General features: G+C 38.0%; 2 protein-coding genes across 2 annotated transcripts; both read left to right on the top strand.

Annotated features, from left to right (window-relative positions):
- Nucleotides 1-4,834: 4,834 nt before the first annotated feature.
- On the top strand, nt 4,835-5,857 carry LOC147860025 (putative pentatricopeptide repeat-containing protein At1g69350, mitochondrial). Its single transcript, XM_087324612.1, has 2 exons — nt 4,835-5,138; nt 5,232-5,857. Exons 1-2 carry the CDS (start codon nt 4,835-4,837, stop codon nt 5,855-5,857), a joined length of 930 nt encoding a protein of 309 aa, XP_087180738.1.
- Nucleotides 5,858-12,513: 6,656 nt separating this feature from the next.
- LOC147860024 (filament-like plant protein 7) lies at nt 12,514-17,729 on the top strand. The gene is made up of 5 exons (XM_087324253.1): nt 12,514-12,652; nt 13,413-13,584; nt 13,804-16,363; nt 16,543-16,606; nt 16,816-17,729. Exons 1-5 carry the CDS (start codon nt 12,557-12,559, stop codon nt 17,473-17,475), a joined length of 3,552 nt encoding a protein of 1,183 aa, XP_087180379.1. The 5' UTR covers nt 12,514-12,556; the 3' UTR covers nt 17,476-17,729.
- The last annotated feature ends 5,131 nt before the right edge of the window (nt 17,730-22,860 follow it).

The raw sequence follows: 22,860 nt of genomic DNA, 5'->3' as shown, positions 1-22,860 counted from the left end.
AAATGTCTCCTCATAGTCTATGCCATGGGTTTGAGCATACCCTTTGGCGACTAGCTAAGCCTTGAACCGATTGACCGTGCCATCTGTATTATGCTTTATCTTGAACACCCAGCAGCAACCAATTGGCTTTTTCTTGATTTCAAAGGATGGGACTAAATCCCAAGTATCGTTGTCAAACAACGTGCGCATCTCCTCCCTCATTGCCTCGATCCACCGGGGATCTTGGGCAGCTTCTTTGTAAGTCTCGGGTTCTTGGTCTGTTGCGACCTTCATCATGAATGCATAGCGGTGGCCCATGTACTCATTGTACCCGAACCTAACTATCGGGCTCTTTTGTCGGTTCGATTGACGGAGTTTTCCTTTGGTCATTTCCGGGGCCTTCTTCATTTCATACTTGTTGTGGACTGATCAGGGTGAATGATCAGAGTCTTCTTTGGATGTCATGTCCTTGACCTCTTGCTCAGGCATCTTGCCCTTTTTTTTCTTTCTACGGGTGTAGCACCAAGGTGACAGCACATCAGAGGTTTCTTCATGTTGTGCAAGACTCTGATTGTTGGATGACACCTTAGGTCCAGTCAACTAGAGTGTGGGCAAACTCTCTGCTGATTCTCCACCCATAATGGTCGTTAGCATCTCTTCTTCTTCACTTTGAGAATCTGCTCCAGATCTGCTTGTTTCGAGCACGGTGGGGGTCACTGATGTTGGGCCATACCATGATGTCACCTCATCAAATACCACATCTCGGCTTACTCATGACTGTCGAGTGATGGGGTTAAAACACTTGTAACCCTTTTGCTCAAGTGAGTAATTGACAAAGATCATCTTCTCCGATTTTGGGTCAAGCTTTCTTCACGTCTCATCGGGTACATGCACAAATGCAATGCTGCCAAAAACCTTCAAGTGTGAAAGGTCTGGCTTTGTCCCAAAATACTTCTCGTGAGGGGTGATGTCATGGACACCCTCGGTCGTGCACCTATTGATGAGATACACAGCCGTAACTGCTGCCTTTGCCCAATAGATCTTGGGCATGTTCTTCTCATGCAGCATGGTGCGGGCCATCTCAAGAATTGTGTGATTCTTCCACTCAGCAAAACCGTTTTGTTGTGGTGTGTACCAGCAAGAGAATTCCCAGCGAATCCCCTTCTCTTCTAGAAAGGCATTGAACTTGGTTGAGAAGTATTCTTGGCCATCATCAGATCGTAAGCATCGAATCTCGCGATTCGTCTCATTTTCCACGCAATTCTTTAACTTGAGAAAGTGGGAGAAGACCTCACTTTTCGACTTCATCGGGCATATCCAGGTATGCCGCGAATTGTCATCAATGAAGGTAACAAAGTACCTACACCCACCAATTGTTGTTGTTTGAGCTGGGCCCCATACATCTGAGTGGATGACGTCCAACAAGCCTTTACTCACATTTCTTTCGCTTAGGAATGGATGCCTATGTTGCTTGCCTAGTTGGCACGCCTCACATACATTATCAGGATGTTTCGAAGTAAATTGTGGCAATCCGTGCACAACCCCTTTTGTTTGCATTGATCGGAGTTTACCGAGGTTTACATGGCCAACCCTTTTGTGCCACAACTCAATATCAGACTCTGCCTTGAGTCCCTTTGCACACATTGTTGTGTTCACCTCCGTCACATCAAGAATAAACATGCGACCTTCTCTTCTTGCATGAGCGATAAGTTGGCCTTTATCCTCGATGAAGTAACCTTCCTGGTTGAATTGCACTTGCATTCCTTGTTCGACAATTTGGCCAACCGAGACCAAATTCTTTGTGATTGTCGGGACATGCAATACATCCTTCATCTAGCCCTTGTTGTCGTGATTGTTAAGGGCCACATCTCCAATGTGCTCAATCATGTGTGTGGAGTCATCACCGGTCTCCACCACGTCGGGTCTCTCGAGTTCCCTCAAATTCATGAACCATTCTTGATGACGTGTCATGTGATTTGAGGCACCTGAGTCCACGAACCATACATCATCAGGTTGGGAAACACTTGTTATCATGTTATTCGCCCGGTGTCGCATAACAAACATTGGTGCTTTGTTTTCTAGGTAAGCCATCACAACATAGTTTGTTTGTTGTCGGGGTGAGGCAACTGAGTCATTCTTCTTCTTCCGACACTTGGCTTCAAAGTGGCTAGGCTTTCCACAATACCAGCACTCAGTTTGTTGGTTATGCCTGGTTGATGTAGGTTGGTGGAAACTCCCCTTTTTGCTGGAATTCCCTCGGCTGTTTCGACCTTCTTGCTGCCTGGAATTAAACTGTTGTGGACGTTATCCACCTCTTCCTCGGCCATTCCTCCCTCGATTTCCATGACCGTGACCTCAACCAACACCATCATGTGTATATAGCATCTACCCATCAGATGTCGTGCTTTTCGACAGTGTATGGTTCTCCTCAACCATTAGCATGGATTGCAAGTCGAAAAATCTTGGGGGGTTCTCCCTTCTTGTTATGGCAGTTCGAAATGAGCCATTTTTTTGTGCAAGGCCGCCAAGGCAGATATGCACCATCTTGTCATCATCAACTGCGACATTGATGGAGCCAAGTGAATCGCATAAGTCTTTGATCCGGAGGGTGTAGTCCGTCACAAACATATCCCCTTGCCGAATTTTGTTGCACACATGTTGCCAAACAATACATCACCCTACTGGCGCCTTGTTGCCATGTGGGGTAGTTGGGATTTGTACGATCGGGGGTTGTTTCTTGAGCTCCCTTGATATAACTCCAATACCCTTGCCCAACTAGGTATTGATGCATCTTATATTCCCAAGATGCGTAGTTGTGCCTGTCCAACATCTCTGTTGGAAGTGCGCTACCCATCTGTGCATTCATTTTTCTGATTTAGCTTGATTCGTATGATCCTATTAACGTGAGCCTCTTGCTGTGCAAAACTGCATCGACGATAGTAGGTTTTAAAACAACGTCTCTAGCTGCTCACACAGTTTCAATGGTAGAGCTCAGTGAAGGATCTCTAACCCTCACGCTTTGATACCATGTTAAGAATCTAACTCTAGTAGAGTTTAGTATTCAGAAGCATTGTGTGTGTGGGTGTGTGTGTGTGTGTGTGAGAAAGAGAGAGAGTGAATGTATAAGCAAGAGAAGGAATTACAGAGAATAACTAGAAAAAGAAGAGAATATATTAGATGCTTGGGGAAATGTTGTATCTACCAGGACATTCTACATCGAAGGTATTTTTTATGCAAGACTAGATGATTACGATTATGTGTGTAGGCTATTAGAAGACAAACCTATGGCATACATGTACTCTCATTTGGTCAGGTGCATCAATGTCCCAATGTCTCAATATTATGCTTATGACAACTTATGCACTTAAGAGAGCTATATTAATTATCTAAAGATCATCAACTAAACTAAATGGCCACAGTAGGGGGATGACAGCTTATGCACTTAAGAGAGCTATATTAATTATCTAAAGATCATCAACTAAACTAAATGGCCAAAGGGGGTTTTATATACAAGTCCTCAAGGGACTGCCCTATTAAATGTGTTGGCGGAATCTAACCAAGATATCCACTTGAGTACGATTTTGTCATAAGAATATCTAATATTCTTTAACCACATTAACACTCGACAACTACACAAATTACAATAAATTGTGCTCACACACTTTTTCACACATCGTCCTTTTCTTCATAAGCACATGTTCACATAAGTTGAGCTTGATTCTCAACAGTACACAATATAAACATGGGATTGAGCTTTTCAGATGATTTGGAAAGTAAGTTGAGGCAGACAACCTTATGTTCAACATGCCGATAGTGCCAGATGCTCAAGTCTGGAACAAGGCACATGGTGATGTTATAACATGCTGATAGTGCCAGATGCTCAAGTATGGAACAAGGCACATGGTGATGTTATCATAGGATTGTTTGCAATGAATCATGTCACAAATATGGAACCTGAAGATGTGGCACCTTACATTTCTCTATCAAAAATGTATGATGGAGGAAGATTGGATGTGAATAGACCAAATAAACTTCTGCTGAAAATGTAAACAATGTTCTGGATGTGAAAAGTCAGATTCTCAAAGTTAAAGTCTGTTTATGCATAACATTTTTGAAATCTACTTATAGGAAATATCTGGTATGTTAGGAGAAAAATACATGTTATAATTGAAACAACTAGCCTCCTAAAACAAATTCCAGATATGGCTTGGTTAGCAGGATACATGAAACATGGTGGTGGTCTTGGTGAGGAAATATTCAACATTTTTGGGCATATGCAAGAAAGAGGAATATCTCTAGATGGTATCACTCACACATGCATGTTAATAGCTTGTCGTAGATTTGGAGCCATGGGTAAGGGCAAGTCAATACATGTTGATATTGCAAGAAACGTTTTGGTTGAGATAGATTGCATTGTTGGGAATGCATTGGTTGATATGTAGTCAAGATGTGTTGGTCGACTTATATGCAAAATGTGGTGAAGCTCATGAAGTATGGATTATCGTTAATGGAGGCAAACATCCCTATATTGGGAGCTCTTTAGTAACCATGTATGCCAAATGTGATGCATTAATAAAATCACAAGAAGTATTTGATGGCATGTGGGTACGAAATGTGGTTATTTGGAATGCATTGCTTGCTAGATATGTTCAACATGGCTGCAATGAAGAAACCCTTGATTTCTTTGACCAAATGGTATTGAAGGGTTCTCTCCTGATGACATCACATACATTTGTATCTTCAAGGCCTGTACTAACATGAGAGCCATCAATAAAGGAATAGAGATTCATGATTTGATTCTGAAGAAGGACATGATGGGGGGGGAACCATCTCTCTTGATACAACTCTATTCACTATGTATGCGAAATGTGGAATGTTGGATAGGTCTCAAGAACTCTTTGATGAACTTTTGGTTCGGAATGTAGTCTCTTGGAATATACTAATTGATGGATATGCACACCAAGGTAATAGTAAAGAAGCACTAATCCATTTTGAGAGAATGCAAAAGGAGGGTTTCTCTCCTGATGTTGTAACTTATATTTGTGCCTTGAAGGCTTGTGCAAGCATACAAGCTCTTGACAAAGGCAAGAAAATTCACAATGTAATCATTCAACAAAGACTTATAGAGAAGAATATCATGCTTAGTATTGCTTTAATCAGTATGTATTGTAAATGTGGTGCGCTCAAAGTAGCTGAGCAAGTTTTCTAGGAGCTTCCTAACCAGAAGATAGTATGTTGGAATGCATTAATAGCTGGGTATGTCGAGCAAGGGAAAGGTGAGAAAGTACTGAATAGCTTCGAGCGAAGGATTAGGGAAGGTATTGAGCCAAATGCGATTACATATATTTCTGGTCTCAATGCTTGTGGTAGCATAGGACCTTTGGAAAAGAGCAAACAAATCCATGAATGCATTAATAAGAGCAACATTCTAGAAAAGCACACTACACTTGGCAATGCTTTGGTTGATATGTATGCCAAATGTGGTGCATTAGCGATGTCTCAAGCACTATTTGATGAGCTTCCGGTTCATGATACGGTTTGTTGGAATGCATTGATTTGTGGATATACCCAACAATGCCAACATGGGGAAGCCCTCAATCTTTTTGACTGGATGCAGAAAGAAGGCTTTTCTCCCGGTTCCGTCACGTTCGCATCCATCCTAAGGGCTTGTGCTAATATATGTGTCATTTCCAAGGGCAAATATATTCATTATGATATTAAGAAAAGGTGCTTGGAAGAAGATGTTGTGATTAGCACTGTTTTGATGGACATGTATGGAAAATGTGGTGAAGTCGAGAAAGCCAAGGAAATATTTGGCGAGCTCACCATCCGTGATCTCGCATGTTGGACCACACTTATTTCAGGATATGCCCACTAGAAACTGGGTGAAGGAATGCGGAGCAATATATGTGGTAGAGACTCTAGTGATAAAGGCCAAAAATCTTGAACCCAGTGTTGTTGAGACTGTTAAAGTTGCACGAGTGTTCAATAGTTTTCTACTTAATTATGTTGCAATTTTCTTTGTAATACTGGACTATTTTGTATATTGCCTTCGGCCACTTTATGTTAATACCAATGGAGGATATTTTTATGAGGAAAAAAATATAAACATGGGGTCATGCGACATGGGACAATGTGTATAATTATGAGACAACTATCTCTCTCAATAGTGCCAACATGTCCATTTGGTGGCTCGTCATGTATGCGTCACTAGGTTGATTACAAAAACATGATTCAACACGTACTAACCCGGTGCTTTAACCCACATAATCTCTTTAATTGAGGCCTTTCAGTTTTGCATCGTTTCATTGCCTACAATAAAAGTATCTTGGATTGACAATAGTGGATTAGTTAACTAAATTTGTCTCTCGATTTATTTCTTACATGCGTATTGTCTCATTTCAATATTGTGCTTATTCAATCACGTTTTAAATAATCCCTTAAATGATGTTATTTATTTACTTGTGGGGTGATTCTTTATGTTTATGAAGATCTAGGGCCCGACATTGAACTATATGTTTAATAGCAAATGCAACAACTCATACAAAGCATTCTCGGCTTTATAAAAGATATACTGGAAACAATTGCCATGTTATTAATAGTTCTCCTTTTCCCATGTTTAGTCGAAAGAAATACTTGATGTACATTATACTTGGCACACACCCCTTACCGTCATGCCCATCCTCTCGATGTGTTCATAGTTACTTCTTGTTTTCATCAATCTTTGCGTGAGGAACGGGAACATACTTGTCTCCCTACTACATTTCCTCCTTTGATTAACAACATCAATATTTAATTGGTCGAATGAAATAAAAAATCTGAAATCAAATGCAATTTGGAAGTCCACATCAATGAGCTAGAAATTCTAAAGCTAAAGTGGAAAAACCTCCAATTATAATGGGAGTATACTTTTCGCTCACTATTGTCTAGTTGGTTACTAGTCAAGACTCAAAACCCTTAGATGAGAACAAAACACCCTTAGTTAATGCATGTGGAAATTCCATCCCAAGGCTTTTTTTTATGTAGAACAATAATGATAAATACATAGATTCATGTGGAGTTTTCATCTGGGTTAGAGTATGGGAATAAATGAAAAACAAGTAACATAGAAATGTGTAAGTGCAAGGACGAGAAATTGAATTGTCCAAGAATGGTTTTGAATGGTGACAATTAACCCTTACATTCATGGATCTTGAGACAATGGGCTTATTGCTCAAGCTTGTCAAAAGATATATGCCCTAACATTCATATAAACAAACGAGTATGATTTTCATGACAATGAGAAAAGCATTGGACACCATGACAATAATGACATGGGTCAGGTTTTGCAAAACGAGCAATAGAGGGCTTTGGCATACCACACAACCACAATTTGGGATTATACTTTGTAATAGTTTGCTTAGTTCAACTAAATTTGTACTTGAATATGAATGTTCCATATGCTTCCTCTGATCTCATGCACACTCAGTTTGTAATCTCATAAAAGTTCTTAGTTTGTCATAAGCAGGAGTAAATGTCATCTCTAATAATAAAAAAATTGGGCATAAAAAATCGACACAATATTGGTTTGATTCAACGAAGAGTGCCAAGAGAGTCGATACATGTCATGTCACAATTAAGATTGAGAAATCCTTGCTATTAACGAGGCAATAAGTACATATGTAGCTCGGATCTCTTTTTGAAAATGGTTCTCTTGACATGGTGCATAAAAGTAATGAGTGGACTTTGATTGATATTGGATAATAAACTTTTTTGTGCACAACATTTGATGGAGTCTTAATTTGGTAGATAAAGCATGAAATTCAACACCCCCACAACATATAAAGAACTTTTTGTTACATTGTGATCAATGTGAACGTGTGCAATTTGTTATCCAAGAGATTGGAAGTTGTTACAATTGCCGGATGAATTGGTCCCTAGAAGCCCAAAGGCAATCAACTGACTCCACTCTTTGAATTTCTCTTGAGATTCCCTTGTAATTAACACTCAAAAGGTTGACCCATCTCACCACGTTGTAAGCATTAAAGGCACCCTCCCTAGCCCTTCGGCTAGGGCTGAGCATACGTATAAACTTCCAAGGTATACCCATGAGAGATTAGTTGTGTTTTGGCCATTAATGAACAGGAACATACAAATTTGCATGCAATCGTTTGTAGAGAGAGAGAGAGAGAGGTATTATATCGTGTACGGAGAGCTTCCAACAATCACGCCTTGTGTCTAGCATAGACATTAGATAGATGTCATTCTGATCCACACATGTCCTTGCCAATTCCAACACGAGGAAGGAAGAGACGCCACCAATATAACATTGAAAATGAAGTTGTGTAGTTGACATGGAACAGTGCTAGCATCAAATTTTTTATGAGGCATGGGGGAGATATTTGTTAATATTTGCAAATGTTTTATGGTTTCATAGACCTTGACTATTTTGCAAGAAATTCTTCTCAACTTTACCTATACATTAAGAACTTGTTTGACTTTTTTTTATGAGATTTAAACTTCCTTATTTCAACCTCATTCCATATGAATGGGCCATGGATTAGTGATATGACACCTTGCATTCGATGACAAACAAAGAGCATTTCGCTAAAATGGTTTATATTGCCACATACAAATAGTGTACTAACATAAGTTGTATGGAATTTCACCATAGACGCACTAGAATACAAGGGCACGTGGTAGGTCCAATATATTTCTAATTATCCTTCTTCATTTTCAATATGTATTCCACATTGTACAGTTAGTTATGTTGTCATGACCATCTTGTTCCTTCCCAACCATGTTTTCTCTATATCCGTTGAAATTTGGATGTATCTGAAAGGGATGCTATCATGCCACTCCTATGCCCATGCTTGAAGGGATACCTCTCCCTCAAGGACATCCCTAATGACCAATCTAATATCTTACAATATAGCTATCTACTTACATTTTGACCACAACTCTCCTCTCCTACGAAGGTTCGTCATGTTTCTTTCCTAATGTATATATATTTTTTCTTAGTAGGTATGAAACTTTGAGACATACAAAATGATATGCAATCGCCCTTTTACCATGTTTTTCCTCGCTTTCGACATGAGAATGCGAACCCATCTAAAAGTTGTGTGATAAACTTGTTTTTTAGAGATCAGTGAGTGGAAGTGGCAAACTAATGGTTAGGAGTTCTCCAAAAGTGATAAAAAACAAGTGTTGATGATGAGATGGTGACACTCTCATGGCATTGGAGCCCTTCAACAATCTCCTCCTCAACTGAAGTATTCTCCGGGTTGAGGTATTATCCTAGTAGACCGATGGAGTTTCGAGTTTTGGAGAGAGAGAGAGAGAGAGAGAGAGAGAGAGAGAGAGAGAGAGAGAGAGAGAGAGAGAGAGAGAGAGAGAGAGAGAGAGAGAGAGAGAGAGAGAGAGAGAGAGAGAGAGAGAGAGAGAAAGAGAGAGAGAGATTATATTATCGTCTTCGGAGGTCAAATATGATCTATGAGACCAAAAATATTACATTTCACGTGATACGTGTGAAAGTGAGTAGTGACTCTTGATGTTCAAGAACTTTACCAATGAATGTTGCAATCGAGAGTGCACATTGTGGTTGTGAGAGGAATTCATGCAAGGATTGGGCTTGGTCGAAGAAGAGAGAGAGAGAGAGAGAGAGAGAGAGAGAGAGAGAGAGAGAGAGAGAGAGAGAGAGAGAGAGAGAGAGAGAGATTCTCTACATGTGGCAAGCAAGCTAGTTCCTGTCTAAGTTTGAGGCAATACTCAACATTAAGAGCTTTTGCAAGCAAGGCAAATAATAAGTGAGTAGTTGGGGGACGTGGGTTGGACGACTCTACGTAGATATAAGCTCCACCTTTCTTGCTTTTTAGAAGATGATGCACAAGTCAATGATAGAAGTCATTGACGGAAGGTTGAGTTTTTGATCCAATACTCCCGAGCTAGAAAAATCTTCCACAAGGGTGAAAGAACGACTCTTTTCCGTGATCTAGTGTGAACAAGGCTAAGACTTGTTGAAGTAGAGAGAGAGAGTGAGGGAGTGATAGTAAGAAAGATGATGCCAAAGTCATAGAAAGAGCATTGTAACCAATGGGTCCACTTCTATTAAACAAATGTCATCTCTCTCTCTCTCTCTTTACAATATACTCTTACAACACCACCAACACACACACACACACACACACACACACATACACACACACATGTGAGTGTGAGTGCGCACCCTTCTTCTACCTGAGTGAGGCGAGCTAAGTTAAGTTAAGCTAAGAAGCTAAGGCAGGCTAACACGATATCGTGGCTTTATGATCCGCGAACAAATTGCGGACGAGGGCATTAATTGATTGATTGTATAAGAAATATGCTATATGTATAACAATGGTGTGTTTTGAATGTGTGCATAAATGGATAGATGGCCATTTTGGCTTCTCTCTCTCTCTCTCTCTCTCCCTCACACACATGCATACGTATATATACATACATATACATACATGATGCATACATACATACATACATACATACATATATTACACATACATACATACATGATGCATACATACATATATTACACATACATACATACATACATGATGCATACATACATACATACATACATACATACATACATGATGCATACATACATACATACATACATACATACATAATGCATACATACATACATACATACATACATACATACATACAGCATCGTCATCATGTTGTGCCCAAAACGCATCATCACCTCCACCACACCAAATTATTATTGTACACATATACATACATACAACATACTCATACATACATACATACATAAATACATAGAAACACCTCCCTTATACTCTCTTGTCTGTCTGTCTGTTTGTGGCTTTCATTTCATTTCAATTTCATCATGGCCATGGCCCATATAGGCTAAATAGCTTAAGACCTCCAGGAAAAGCAAAGACCACCCACTCACTCACTCACTCTCCTGCCCTTCCTTCTTCTTCTTCTTCTTCTTCTTCTTCTTCTTCTTCTTTTCTTCCTTCCTTTTCTTTACAGGAGCAGGTAGACTGTTACGCTCATCTCTCTCTCTCTCTCTCTCTCTCTCTCTCTCTCTCTCTATCCACTATCTAATCTTACCATCAAATTTCAATGTATCCACCCTCCTCACCCTCACCCTCACCCTCTCTTCTCTATCTTCTACAACCCCCCCCTCTCTGTTCCTTAACCTCCCCTGTTTCTCATTCTGTTCCTTAACCTCCCCTGTTTCTCATTCTTCTTCTTCTTCTTCTTCTTCTTCTAAATCCTTTGATTCCTTTACACTACATACTTATTACCTTTCAAAATGCAAAAGAAAAGGATCCATTGAATCCTCTTTCCTCCTCCTCCTCCTCCTCCTCCTTCTTCTACTGTAAGCAAACACCATCCCCTCTCCCTTCTTCCTCTCCAACACTCGTCTTTGATTTTTGCATTCATTGGTTTCTACTCAGTATCGCACTGCATTGCATTCCTTCACTAAAATTCCTTTGCATCCGTTCCTTGATTGATTGTACCTGCATTGCATTCCATTCTCTGATTCTATTGCATTCATTCACCTGCTTTCCCCTTCCTTTGTTTCTCACATTGCCCCGTTGCTAAATACCATAGAGAAAGAAAATTCTCTGTTTTATTTGTTCAGCTTTCAGCTTTGATCTTTGATCTCTTGATCTTGGATTCCCGGAAAAAAAACACACTCAGAGACCTATCAATTTGATTTCATTATCTACTAGAATGGGTTTTTTTAATCGTCAAATCACTTGTAATTAATTGGGGTTACAAGTCCTCTATATATTTTCAGATACAAAGATCAAACACTTGGAATAAAAGATTTGAATCTTAGATTACATATCTACGTAGATCTATAGAATGAGTTAAAGTGGGAGGAGAGAAGCAAAACAAAAAATCTACGAACAAAATGAGAATCTATGTGTTCAGTAAATAGTTTTGGAGATTAGATCATTTCTTTTCGAAATCCATGTAAACATTATGGGATCTGTGAGATGAGATACTTAATCCTTTTGATCAATCATCCTTATCATAACATATGGATATTCCGATCCTAATCCTCATATGAATGACTCTGGATCTTATTGCGCTCTCAGCTGACAAATATTCAGTTTAGATTTGCCACATTGTGTTTCATCCTTCCCATGTGATTCGATCTTTTCTTCTTTAAAAATCACTACAATCATTCTCCATAGCAAGTTCAAGGTTTTAACCATACCAAAAGTGATTGAAAACATAACATATACATGCACGCACAAATTATGCGTGTGTGGTAATGTAAGTATGTTTGCGTGTACGTTGTGTGATTTGTGCATGCATGCATGTATGTATGATTACAGAAAACGTATGCGTGGCTATATGTATGTATGTATGCATGCGTGCTTTTATGTATGAACATCTCTATTTATGTATGGTTTGATGTATGCATGTGTGTATATTGTATAAAAAAGTAAGCTTGTATGTTTTAATGTTTGTATGCATGTATATGTGTTCATTAATTGAAATGTATGCTAATAAGGTTTACTTTGTCAGATTTGTATGTTGTATGATGCTATAACCATATAGAGTCAATTCCATGGACAAAAGGAGTTGGCCTTGGAAGAAGAAGCCATCAGACAAAGTTACAGCATACAGTGAGAGTTTTGACCCAACAAGGAATCCTGACGGCCAGGTATGTTGCAACATCTTGATCCCTTTCTTGTCCATTTGGTAGTTTCAGAATGATCTCCAGGCTCATGTTTCATAACATGCATGCATTTAGTCCACACTAACTCCCCAATTGTTTCTTTATTTCCCCAAATGCCATGGATCAACCCTGTCTCAAGCATTGCCTTTTATAAGCTAATGCCGTTGTTTTGCAACCCTTGGGTTGTGGGAAGTGAATTTCGTAAAGAAGCCATGTTTAGGAGAAATATGGCTGTGTAGATGATCTCAAACTAAAAAAATATGAATGTTTACATGATCTCATACAAAATATTTAGGAATCTTAAATGTAATGTTTTTGAAATAGTGCTCGAGTGTACACAATCTCCTCGCCAATCCTTGGGTTGTGGAAAATGAATTTTCTAAAGCCATGCTCCAGAGGAAATGATAGTATACATAGTTGCAAACAAAAAAAATGTTTAGTTTGCATGGCTTCTTTGAACTGAAAATGTCATTTGTTTTTTTTTTTTTACGATGAATCAGTCACTAAGCTGTTGCATTAGACTTGAATCCACAGCCTTATTGTTGTAACTCATTCAAATTCTAATAATTACATCTTATGAATGTATAAAAGGTAATGCTTTGAAATTGTTTTTTTTGCATGCTGTGGCTTCTTTAGATCCTAATATCCATGTTGAAACCTGTATCTGGGTTTTGGGTTTGTAGCATGTACCAAAATGTATCATATGCTCTGCTTTTAATTCGTCCTTCACGTTTTTGTCTAATAGGATGCTGTATCTAATGGTACCCTCATTCCTGATGGACACAAGATAACGTCACAAGAATATGAGCAGAAGCTCAAAGAGCTAACTGAGAAATTATCAGTGGCATCGATGGACGCAACAAGTAAAGATCTTCTAGTTAAACAACATGCAAAAGTTGCTGAAGAAGCTGTATCAGGTAATAGCAACTAGGAAGAAACTCCAAAATACCCTTCAAAGTTTGGGATTTTGTGAAATATATAATGAAAAGCTCAGGGAAATTTGGGAGATGTTTGCAGATTATATATACATTTTTCATTATGTAGTTCACATTACATTTTTATAAGAGGAGATGTTTGTGGATTAAGAAGTAATTAATTTACTTTAATGGTAAATTCATATGCAATGAATAAAATAGGGTGGGAGAAGGCTGAATCAGAGACGGCCACTTTAAGAGGTCAGTTAGATTCTGCAATTCAACAAAGGTTAGCTGCTGAAGATAGAGTTTCACACTTAGATGGAGCTCTGAAAGAGTGTATGAGACAACTCAGACATGCAAGGGAAGAACAAGAAGAAAACATTCACGATGCCATTGTTAAGAAAACCAGAGATTGGGATTTGACCCGATCTGAACTCGAAGAAAGATTAGCTGACTTAGAACAAAGGTTTCTTGAGAGAGATGCTGAAAATAAGGCTATCACAAAATCTCTTCAAGAGAGAGGAAAGACCATAGCTGAGCTCAGTGATGCTCGTTCGGCTGCTGAGGCCGAAGTGAGTTTGTTGCGTGTTAGGCTTGAATCTTGTGAGAAGGAAAAAATTGCATTCAAGTATGAGCTTCATGTGTCACAAAAGGAACTGGAGATTAGGAATGAAGAGAAAGGAATGAGTAAACGAGCTGTCGATGTGGCGAACAAGCAGCACTTGGAGGATATCAAAAGAATATCTAAACTTGAAGCAGAATGCCAACGTCTCCGAGGATTAATCCGCAAGAAGCTACCTGGCCCTGGAGCTCTGGCGCAAATGAGGTTAGAAATCGAGAGTATGAATATCAAGGATAATCGGAAGAAAACCACCAAATCAGCTCAAGAGTCTGTGCAAGATGTCCATGAAGACAACCATTATCAAGATAGAGAAGGGAGCTCATGGTCGGAACGATACAGTGCTCTTGAGGAGGAAACCAAAATGTTAAGGGAATCTCTATCGAAAAAAAGCAATGAGCTACAATCTGCGAGGCTGATGTGTGCGAGGACTGCATCAAAGCTATCATTGGTTGAGCATCAATTAGATGCTTTGGCATCAAATCAAGGGATTAATCAAAAGATTCCCCCAATCCGGATGAGTGTATCTGATATGAATGCCGAAACTGCAAGAAGCATCTCAGACAGCATGGAACAAAGCATTGCCTCAGCATCGGATGATGGGAACGATGGAGAGGTGAGCTGTGCTGAATCATGGGCTTCTGCATTAATAGTGGAGCTAGATCAGTTTAGAAAAGAGAAGAAGATTCATGTCTCTACAAAAGCTGTTGGATCATCGAAAACTGATCTTGATGATTTCATGGAAATGGAACAACTTGCATCTTTATCACCTATATCTGTTGATCCTATCCAAGAGATAAGGAGGTCTCTGGAACATAAAGACGTAAAGAAATCGATTGGCGTTTCTTCATCTGCCGTTGAGCATGGCTTGAAGTCGGAGATTCAGGACGCATGTCGACGGTATGAAGAAGTGAGTGGCAAGCTAGCAAATGTAGAGGAAGAGGTACTCATGTGGAAATCGAAAGATGCTGAAAATCAATTGAGCCTATCAAGCTTGAAGGAGAAATTGGATATGTTATTCGAGGCTCAAGAAGCAAATGCTGATGTATATGAAGTGCTAGATGAGATAAGAGAAGACATGGGAATGCCAAGCCATTCTATGGGAAGTTTGCGTAACCAGATTCGGCGCCTTGCAAAAGGTCCTGGTCACAATGAAGAAGCTTCCAGTTACAAAATCACTGAAACTACTCTGGAAGTTGGTTCAACTATATGCAAAGTAGTTGAGCTGGTTGAAGAACTTAGTGTTGACTGCCAGCTTTCCCTTTCAATAAATAGAGAGATGAAGCTTAACCATGGGAAATCTCCTTCTCGACTAGAGAGATCAATGCTAACAATGGAAAGCTTTAGTTTGGGAGAAGAACAACTGAAGATCGGTGAGCTTGGCATGAAACGGAAGAGGCTTATTGATATTCGCAACGCGTTTTTGCAAAGCAAGGCAAATCTTCTGGAGCTAATGGTAGAGCTCGCGTCAATACTTAGTTACATATTGAAGATGAGAAGAGAAAGTAAGGGCTTGGGTTGGGATGGATCAAGCCATGTAAGTGGAGAAATGGAATATTCTGGAACAGTGAGCCCTATCTCTGATACAAGCAAATCAGATTGCTCAGAAGAAGCTGCAAAAATCGTACCTACCGATGAAAACAATCTTGATCATGATGATAAAAATCTAATCTTTTCGTCTAAGATCTTGAAACTTGAAGAAGAGCTAAGCAAAGCTCTGAATGAGAAGAGTATTATAGAAGAGGAGCTTAGTAGGGTCATTTCGGAGAAAGTTGCATTGGAAACCCACATGAAGGCTGAATTGACAAGGTTCAATGCTATAGAGCAAGAGCTTGTGACAACGAAGAAGATGGAACGAGCAAAGATAGATGAGATGTCTGATGCATTGAATGCACAACTTCAGGAAACAGAGCAACATGTGAAGGTGCTGGAGGCAAGAGTCTGTTCTCTAGAATTGCTTAAGAAACATGGAGAAGAGGAGGTTCGGAGAGTGTGTCTTCTGAAGGAACAAACAGATTCAGAGCTCGAATCGAGTAGAGTCGAGGTGATCAAATTGCAAGAGAGAGTAGGGTGTCTCTCAAGAGAGATTTTGAGCGAACAACAGAAGAATTTGGATCTAGAATCTAAGTGCAGGGAGCTCCAAGAGAAGCTGCTTGAAGAGTAAGTTAACCATAGATATCAATCAATATATTTTGAATTTTTTTTGCTTTGTTAGTTTTTCAAGTAGAATTGCTGCAAAAAATAATATATAGTGGTTTTGGAATAAAAATCAACCGTTGCTTGCACATTTCCTTCTTTGTTAGTTATAATATAAACTGATGCTGTTTTGGTTTCTGTAGGAAATCTCAATTGAGCAGTGAAAGGTATGCTATGGCTGCTGAGGAAGCTGAGCAAGTGAAAAAGGTAAAGACTATACATACATACATACATACATACATACATACATACATACATACATATATATATATATATATATATATATATATATATATATATATATTATATTATATATATATATATACATAATACATACATAATACATATATGTATGTGTGTATACATATATGTACATACAATTTCTGAAAACAAGAAAACAATGTTTCTTTTGGCAGGAACAAGAGATTGCGGCTGCAACGGAGAAGCTCGCTGAGTGTCAACGAACAATTCTAGCTCTCGGGAAACAACTGAAAGTCCTTGCATCTCCTAATCAATCCTCTCAACAATACCTAGCTCTACCCATGGATGTAAAAATCTCATCGGAACGATACACTCCAATGCGGTGTCATTCGGCGGTTTTTGGTGATGGTAACGAAGTCTTTTCGGATGACCATGAAGGAGAAGATGATGAAGAAGAAGAATATGACATTGACATGCCACTGACCAACAAAAAAACCAAAGGATCATGGGATCCTCGAGATAGCATTGCATCGGATATGTTGGACTCGGAACTCATTAGTTTGTCTGTACAAGGGCACCATAATAATGGGAGGAAAATGTATGATATGTTCGGAGATAAAGTGCCTGCCCATGAAGACTATATTGAGGCAGTAGCCCAAATGCCGAGTTCTCCCGAGGTCGAACCCGCATTTTCTCCTAAGAAACCGGCGTCCAAAAAAATGTTGCGGAGGAAGAAACACGTGCAACGGTCTTTTCCGGGACCTGATCTCTCAAAGTCTATGAGTGATGATGCGTCTTCTTCTTCTTTCCCTTATGTCGAGAAACATGGGAGTGGGTTTGCAAGGTTTTTTTCGAGAACAAAGACAAGCAATTGAGAGAGGCTTTATAATTTGTAAAACACACACATACACACACCATATATATATACACACACACACTCATACATATATACATATTCTATCGATGATTCTTAGTGTTAGATGTTCTATATGATACTCATCCATAATTGCATTTTTTAACTCTACCACTTGCAAGACACACTATTGTTTTTGAGATGATGCCTTGTTTGGAATGTTATTGTAAAGCCTGTGTATTTTGTCAGATAACAAAAAATAGCCATGGTTTTTTTTCAATTAGATTTTTGCTAATATTTGAAGGCCTCTGATATTTATAACTCATTGCAAATAGTTGATAGATTCTTGCTACTCCTTTCTGAAACCCGTATAGTTTTCAGAAGGTTAATTCGTCGTTTCATTTGGCAAACAGGAAGTATTGTGCATTGTGCTATGTGTAACTAACTACTTACTCATAATAGACCTACATAGTCTAGTCTGAAGGTTTAGTGGAACCTTTAGTTTAAACACTCATGACTCGATAAGAGTGGATAGGAAGAGATTAAATTGTCGGCCGAACATCATTTTCATGTTTGGATTATGTGGTATATATGTAGATGGATCTTTGTTTGATGGTGGCCATTTGGTTAACAAACATGGAATGCATAGAGGTTGGACTTTATGAAACAAAGGCAAAGTAGGCAAGAGAAGCTAAGAATACATATCAGATGTCCTTGATGGTGCTCGCATCAAGGATAGCTCAAAGTGGAGACCCCATCACAATGGCTAATGTTGAGCTGAATCTTCTTAAACCATATTGTGTGCACTTTTATCGGCCTAATACATCCGCATGACTTCAAAGAACGAAAATTCATATTCAATTGTTGTCTAAAGCTAATGTTTTGAGAGAGATTTTACGCACATTTGCTCCCCTTAATTCAATCATGCACTATATGGGGTTTAGAAACAAAGTATTGTATCTCTTCGGAAGAAATCATGTGTGCCAATGACCCAATCTGAACACCAAGTCTTTGTGATAATAAATAAAAACTTCATGAAAAGTGTGTTAAGTCACTCATACATCTTTTAAATGCTGAATCCATCATCGCAAGGGATGCATAAACAACACCTCTCAAAAAAGAAGAAGACAATTACTAGTTGCAATGGGTCTCCAAGCTTTTTACCTGTATATTTTTATCGAAACTAGTTTCAAACACATTCTTTTGATGTAGTCTTAGACCAAATAGCATCAGACTCCCTTTTTTTTTCCTTCGGAAACATTTCCCAACATATTATCTCGTTGTTTTTCACATCAGATTTGATGAACTTTTGTCTTTTTTGGGGATTTCCAAATATGTCGATCTTTGTATTTTTGACATGAAAGTAATCAATCACCTTCATGTAAATATGAAAGTCATTTTAATACTAGTAAGTGAGCATCACATCATTGAAGTTGTTGTTTTCATCTTTTCTATTAATATTTTCTCGATACGGGATCGAGAACATCTTGATTACATGTTACGATGACTCTCAAATAATTCCACATGCAAAGCAATAGCACTATCATTTTATGCTTTATTAATGATCCAAAAGCACAAATATGCTACTTGCTTTAATTATAACCTTGTCGAAATCTTCGAGATGACTATAAATTCCATTTCACACTTTGTTTTTTCTTCTTTTCAAAATGAAGCTAGAACCAGTACATGGAAGATCATTAACTTTTTCACATACTTGAAACAAAACAACTCCTATATTAAAAAAATGGTGCAACGATATTCATGACATTTATATATTCAATGTGGGTGAGGCTACAAGCCCTTTATTTTAATCCCACCATATGTTTGTGTCACACAATTGATACACAATTATTGATGTTAACTATAAATAAAAGTAATCTTCATGTGATGTATCAACGTCTTGACATTTTTATTTAATAGATTGATGTTTGTTTTAAGAACACATCTCTTTCATACGTTCATGGTTCTTGATTTTTATGTCTAACAATATAATCTTAACATTTATATAAAAAAGCTTGTTGGCCTCAACACTATCATCCAAATCGAAAGAGCAAAATGTTGGTCATGGTATGCATATCCAATAACTCATCACAAGAGAAAGTTAATTTCATCAAAAGAAATCTTCTTGGGTTTGAATTTTTCAATTGTTATCTCATTCTTGCACAGTTCCTCCTCCAAATTATCAAACAACACATTATGTGAATACTTCCTAAAGTAGAGAGATAAGATAAGAAAATGATTTATAATAGAAAGTAAGATCCAATCAAGAGTTTCCTTACCTTTTTTTATTGTCACCACTTTTATGAGTTATATGTAGCTATCACCCAATTGTTGATTTACTCATGTTGTGCTCAATTGTTATTATGCAACATATAAGATGACAACCAATTTATGCTAAAAGAAAGAGCTTTTGACAGACAAACACACGCACACAATATAAAGTAGTTGTAAAAGAACCAACTATGTGTTTGTCTCGAATTTAGTAAAGCCATACTAACAAATGAAAAGCCCCCATTGTAGCTAACCTACAATGCATCAACTTCTTAGTTGTAACAATGATCAAATATGCGATTACGCTTTCTCCTTGTCGGTAGGCGATGTTCGCGAGGAGCGACTTTTTTGGTTATGATGGAGAAAATGGGTAGAAAGCATCTTCTCAAACTTATGAATGAGCAAAATACTCTAAAAGGGCTTATAATGCGAAACTACTATACATGCATGAAGTACTTGTAACTGAATAATGTTACGACAAAGGTTGTCTAACTGATTGTGACGTGAAAGTAATTATGCAAAAAAAGGAGTTTTAACTAAAAGGTTAAAGTGCTTTTACAATGCTAAAAGTTTTATCAATAAAAACTAGTATTATGAATGTTTTTCTTTTGTTTTCAATAATGTGAAAGTAATGCACATACCATTTAGCCTTTTGCATTCATGAGCTTGCAATACATACACTTTAATCCCTTCTTGTTTTGGCATGTGTCACATTGTTCTTTTGGGCACTTCTTTTTAATTTTTGTGAAGATTTTGCAACTAGTTACTATACACAATCCTTCACAAGTTTGCATAAAGGCGCAAAACAAGTTCATTGAGCAAACATCGGGAGAGAACTATTAACAACCTATCCAGGACATTTAAGAATAAGCGTCAACTATAGAACCTGTCTCATTAGTAGAATCCGTAGGTTCATCTATGTAATAAGTAGTTTATTACTTACCATGATAGAAATACCTTCGCATGTACCAATAGGTAACCCTTCATACACAATTATGCATTCCTAGCATTAATGTTGATTCCTAAACCTCGTGAGCCATACCTATCCATGCACAAAATCATCGATCTCCCTAATTAGATGAATATCTATGACTATAAGAAGAGATGGAGATTGTTCAAGATACATGTCACTGTGTAAAGATGAATGGCATATTGTTCAATATCTTTTCGAAATTGAGGATGCATTAACCTTAAGCCCAATCCATCAAATCCTACTTTTATTTCACATTTATATCATAAGTTGTGTACCCATTACTCTTTGGACTGAAAATCATTACACCTAAAGCTTAGAAACCCTAAACTATTGATAGACTGGTATTTGACTTCTAGAGCAAAATACCAAATGCATCTACTTGCAAAATTCAACGCTTGATCATCACAAACCAAAACTAGTGGATATTAGGAGAATGTTTAGTTAAAACAAAAGCATTATATTTTTGGGACGATAACATAGTACACACATTCATGGTTAGATACCTTCTCTAAGAGTAATGTATAACACCACTATCCACAAACCAAAAGAAGGAAAAATATATTGAATACTCAATACATATGAGAAATTGCCTACAAAAAATGGAAGTAGTGTAAACATGTAATTTACAAAAAATGGAAGTACATTCATATGGATCCACCACAATGCATCCACACTCCAGAAAATAGAAATCACAATGGAGTTGGTTGATGAGTAGAATAAGTCAAAATGGTAGATATACGAAATTTGCAAGCTAATAACTGCACACATTTGAATCTAAAGCTTAGGGAACCCAATGTGACAAGTTAACCACCACATATGATACACACACATATTGTCCTACTAAATATCTACAAATATGCAGGTGTATATACAAAATATCTCTAGACCACTTACTACCGACCACTTACTACCGACACCTTTACTCTATCAAGGTCAAAAGTACAAAGGAAACTAGGGGTAGATAGATAACTTTCATTATTGACCTTGGAAATAAACGTTAACTATGTGTGATGTTAATAAGGACACACTCAAGATTTTTACAAAAAACATCACAATTGAGTATACATTGCAACTACAGATAAATGTGTGTAGGAATAAGTTCTAGTTGAAAATGTAGGGAAAGCAAGCTCAAATGTGATCAACAATGGACTTGTCACTTGTTAGGCGCAAAAAGCATGTGGTTGATTGACCCCTTGTTGTTGCCTGAATACACTTATCCGTCAAAGAAAATGTGAGCTAAGTTGTCTAGAAGTGATGGTGTGGTTGTGGGCACGTGGATGGGTTCATAGAAGAATATAGTTATAGTTTGGTGCAACATTGTAACAATGTGATAATGTGTGTGCCTCACATCTCTCTCTCATGTGGTCATTGCTATTGCACAAAACCCCATTCTATGTGGAATCTATTGAGGCAACATGAAGCAAATGTGATACATCCCATCTTCCAAAACAATTCTTTATATCTTGCATCCATTTCATGCTTCACATTTATTTATGTTTTTCTTTTGAGCTGCCCTACTTAGTTGTCATGCAATGTGATAATTGTTTTGAAATCTTACGCATGTGCCCTACAACGCTCCCCATAATCCAAGAGCTACAATGGGAAGGGTCCCATTCTCAAGGAGACTATGTATATCACTTGTAACTTGACTAATGATTTTCCCATATTTGTATATAATATCAATATTTCCACCAATTTGTATTTAAAGTGTAAGACATGCCATATTTCAAAAGGCAACACATGACTAAATACATAACCTATTCAAGCATTACTATGTGTTTCCTTCCCTATACGTTTTGACATTCAGACTTGATAATTTCAGGATATCTAGTCTTGCAACAACTAGTAAAATTTCTTATGTCCTCTGCATAGATCTCAATAGTAAAGAAAGAAGGCATATATGAAACACAATTGAAATACATCGTCTCAAATATGTTCTTATAATGCATATACATGAATTCCAAAAGAGTTACATTACTATATAACTCCATAACTTTTGACCTGCATGTACATACTTTATCTTGGGTTTGTAGAGATTGTCCAACTTCCCATATTCTCCTCAAGTTTTGAATATGCCTTTTCATTCACGTAGATATCCTTTTAGTTTTCCAGGTTCCTTATCCTAGGCTACCTCTATACTAATTGGTATTGTTTGGCTTCTTT

This window comes from Azolla caroliniana, unplaced genomic scaffold (assembly GCF_043228905.1).
Source record: "Azolla caroliniana isolate FFs.n. ecotype wild unplaced genomic scaffold, voAzoCaro1.0.p SCAF_9, whole genome shotgun sequence".
In the NCBI taxonomy this organism is placed as follows: Eukaryota; Viridiplantae; Streptophyta; class Polypodiopsida; order Salviniales; family Salviniaceae; genus Azolla; species Azolla caroliniana.
Note: the sequence above shows the minus strand (reverse complement) of the source record. Positions and strands in the feature narration are given on the sequence as shown.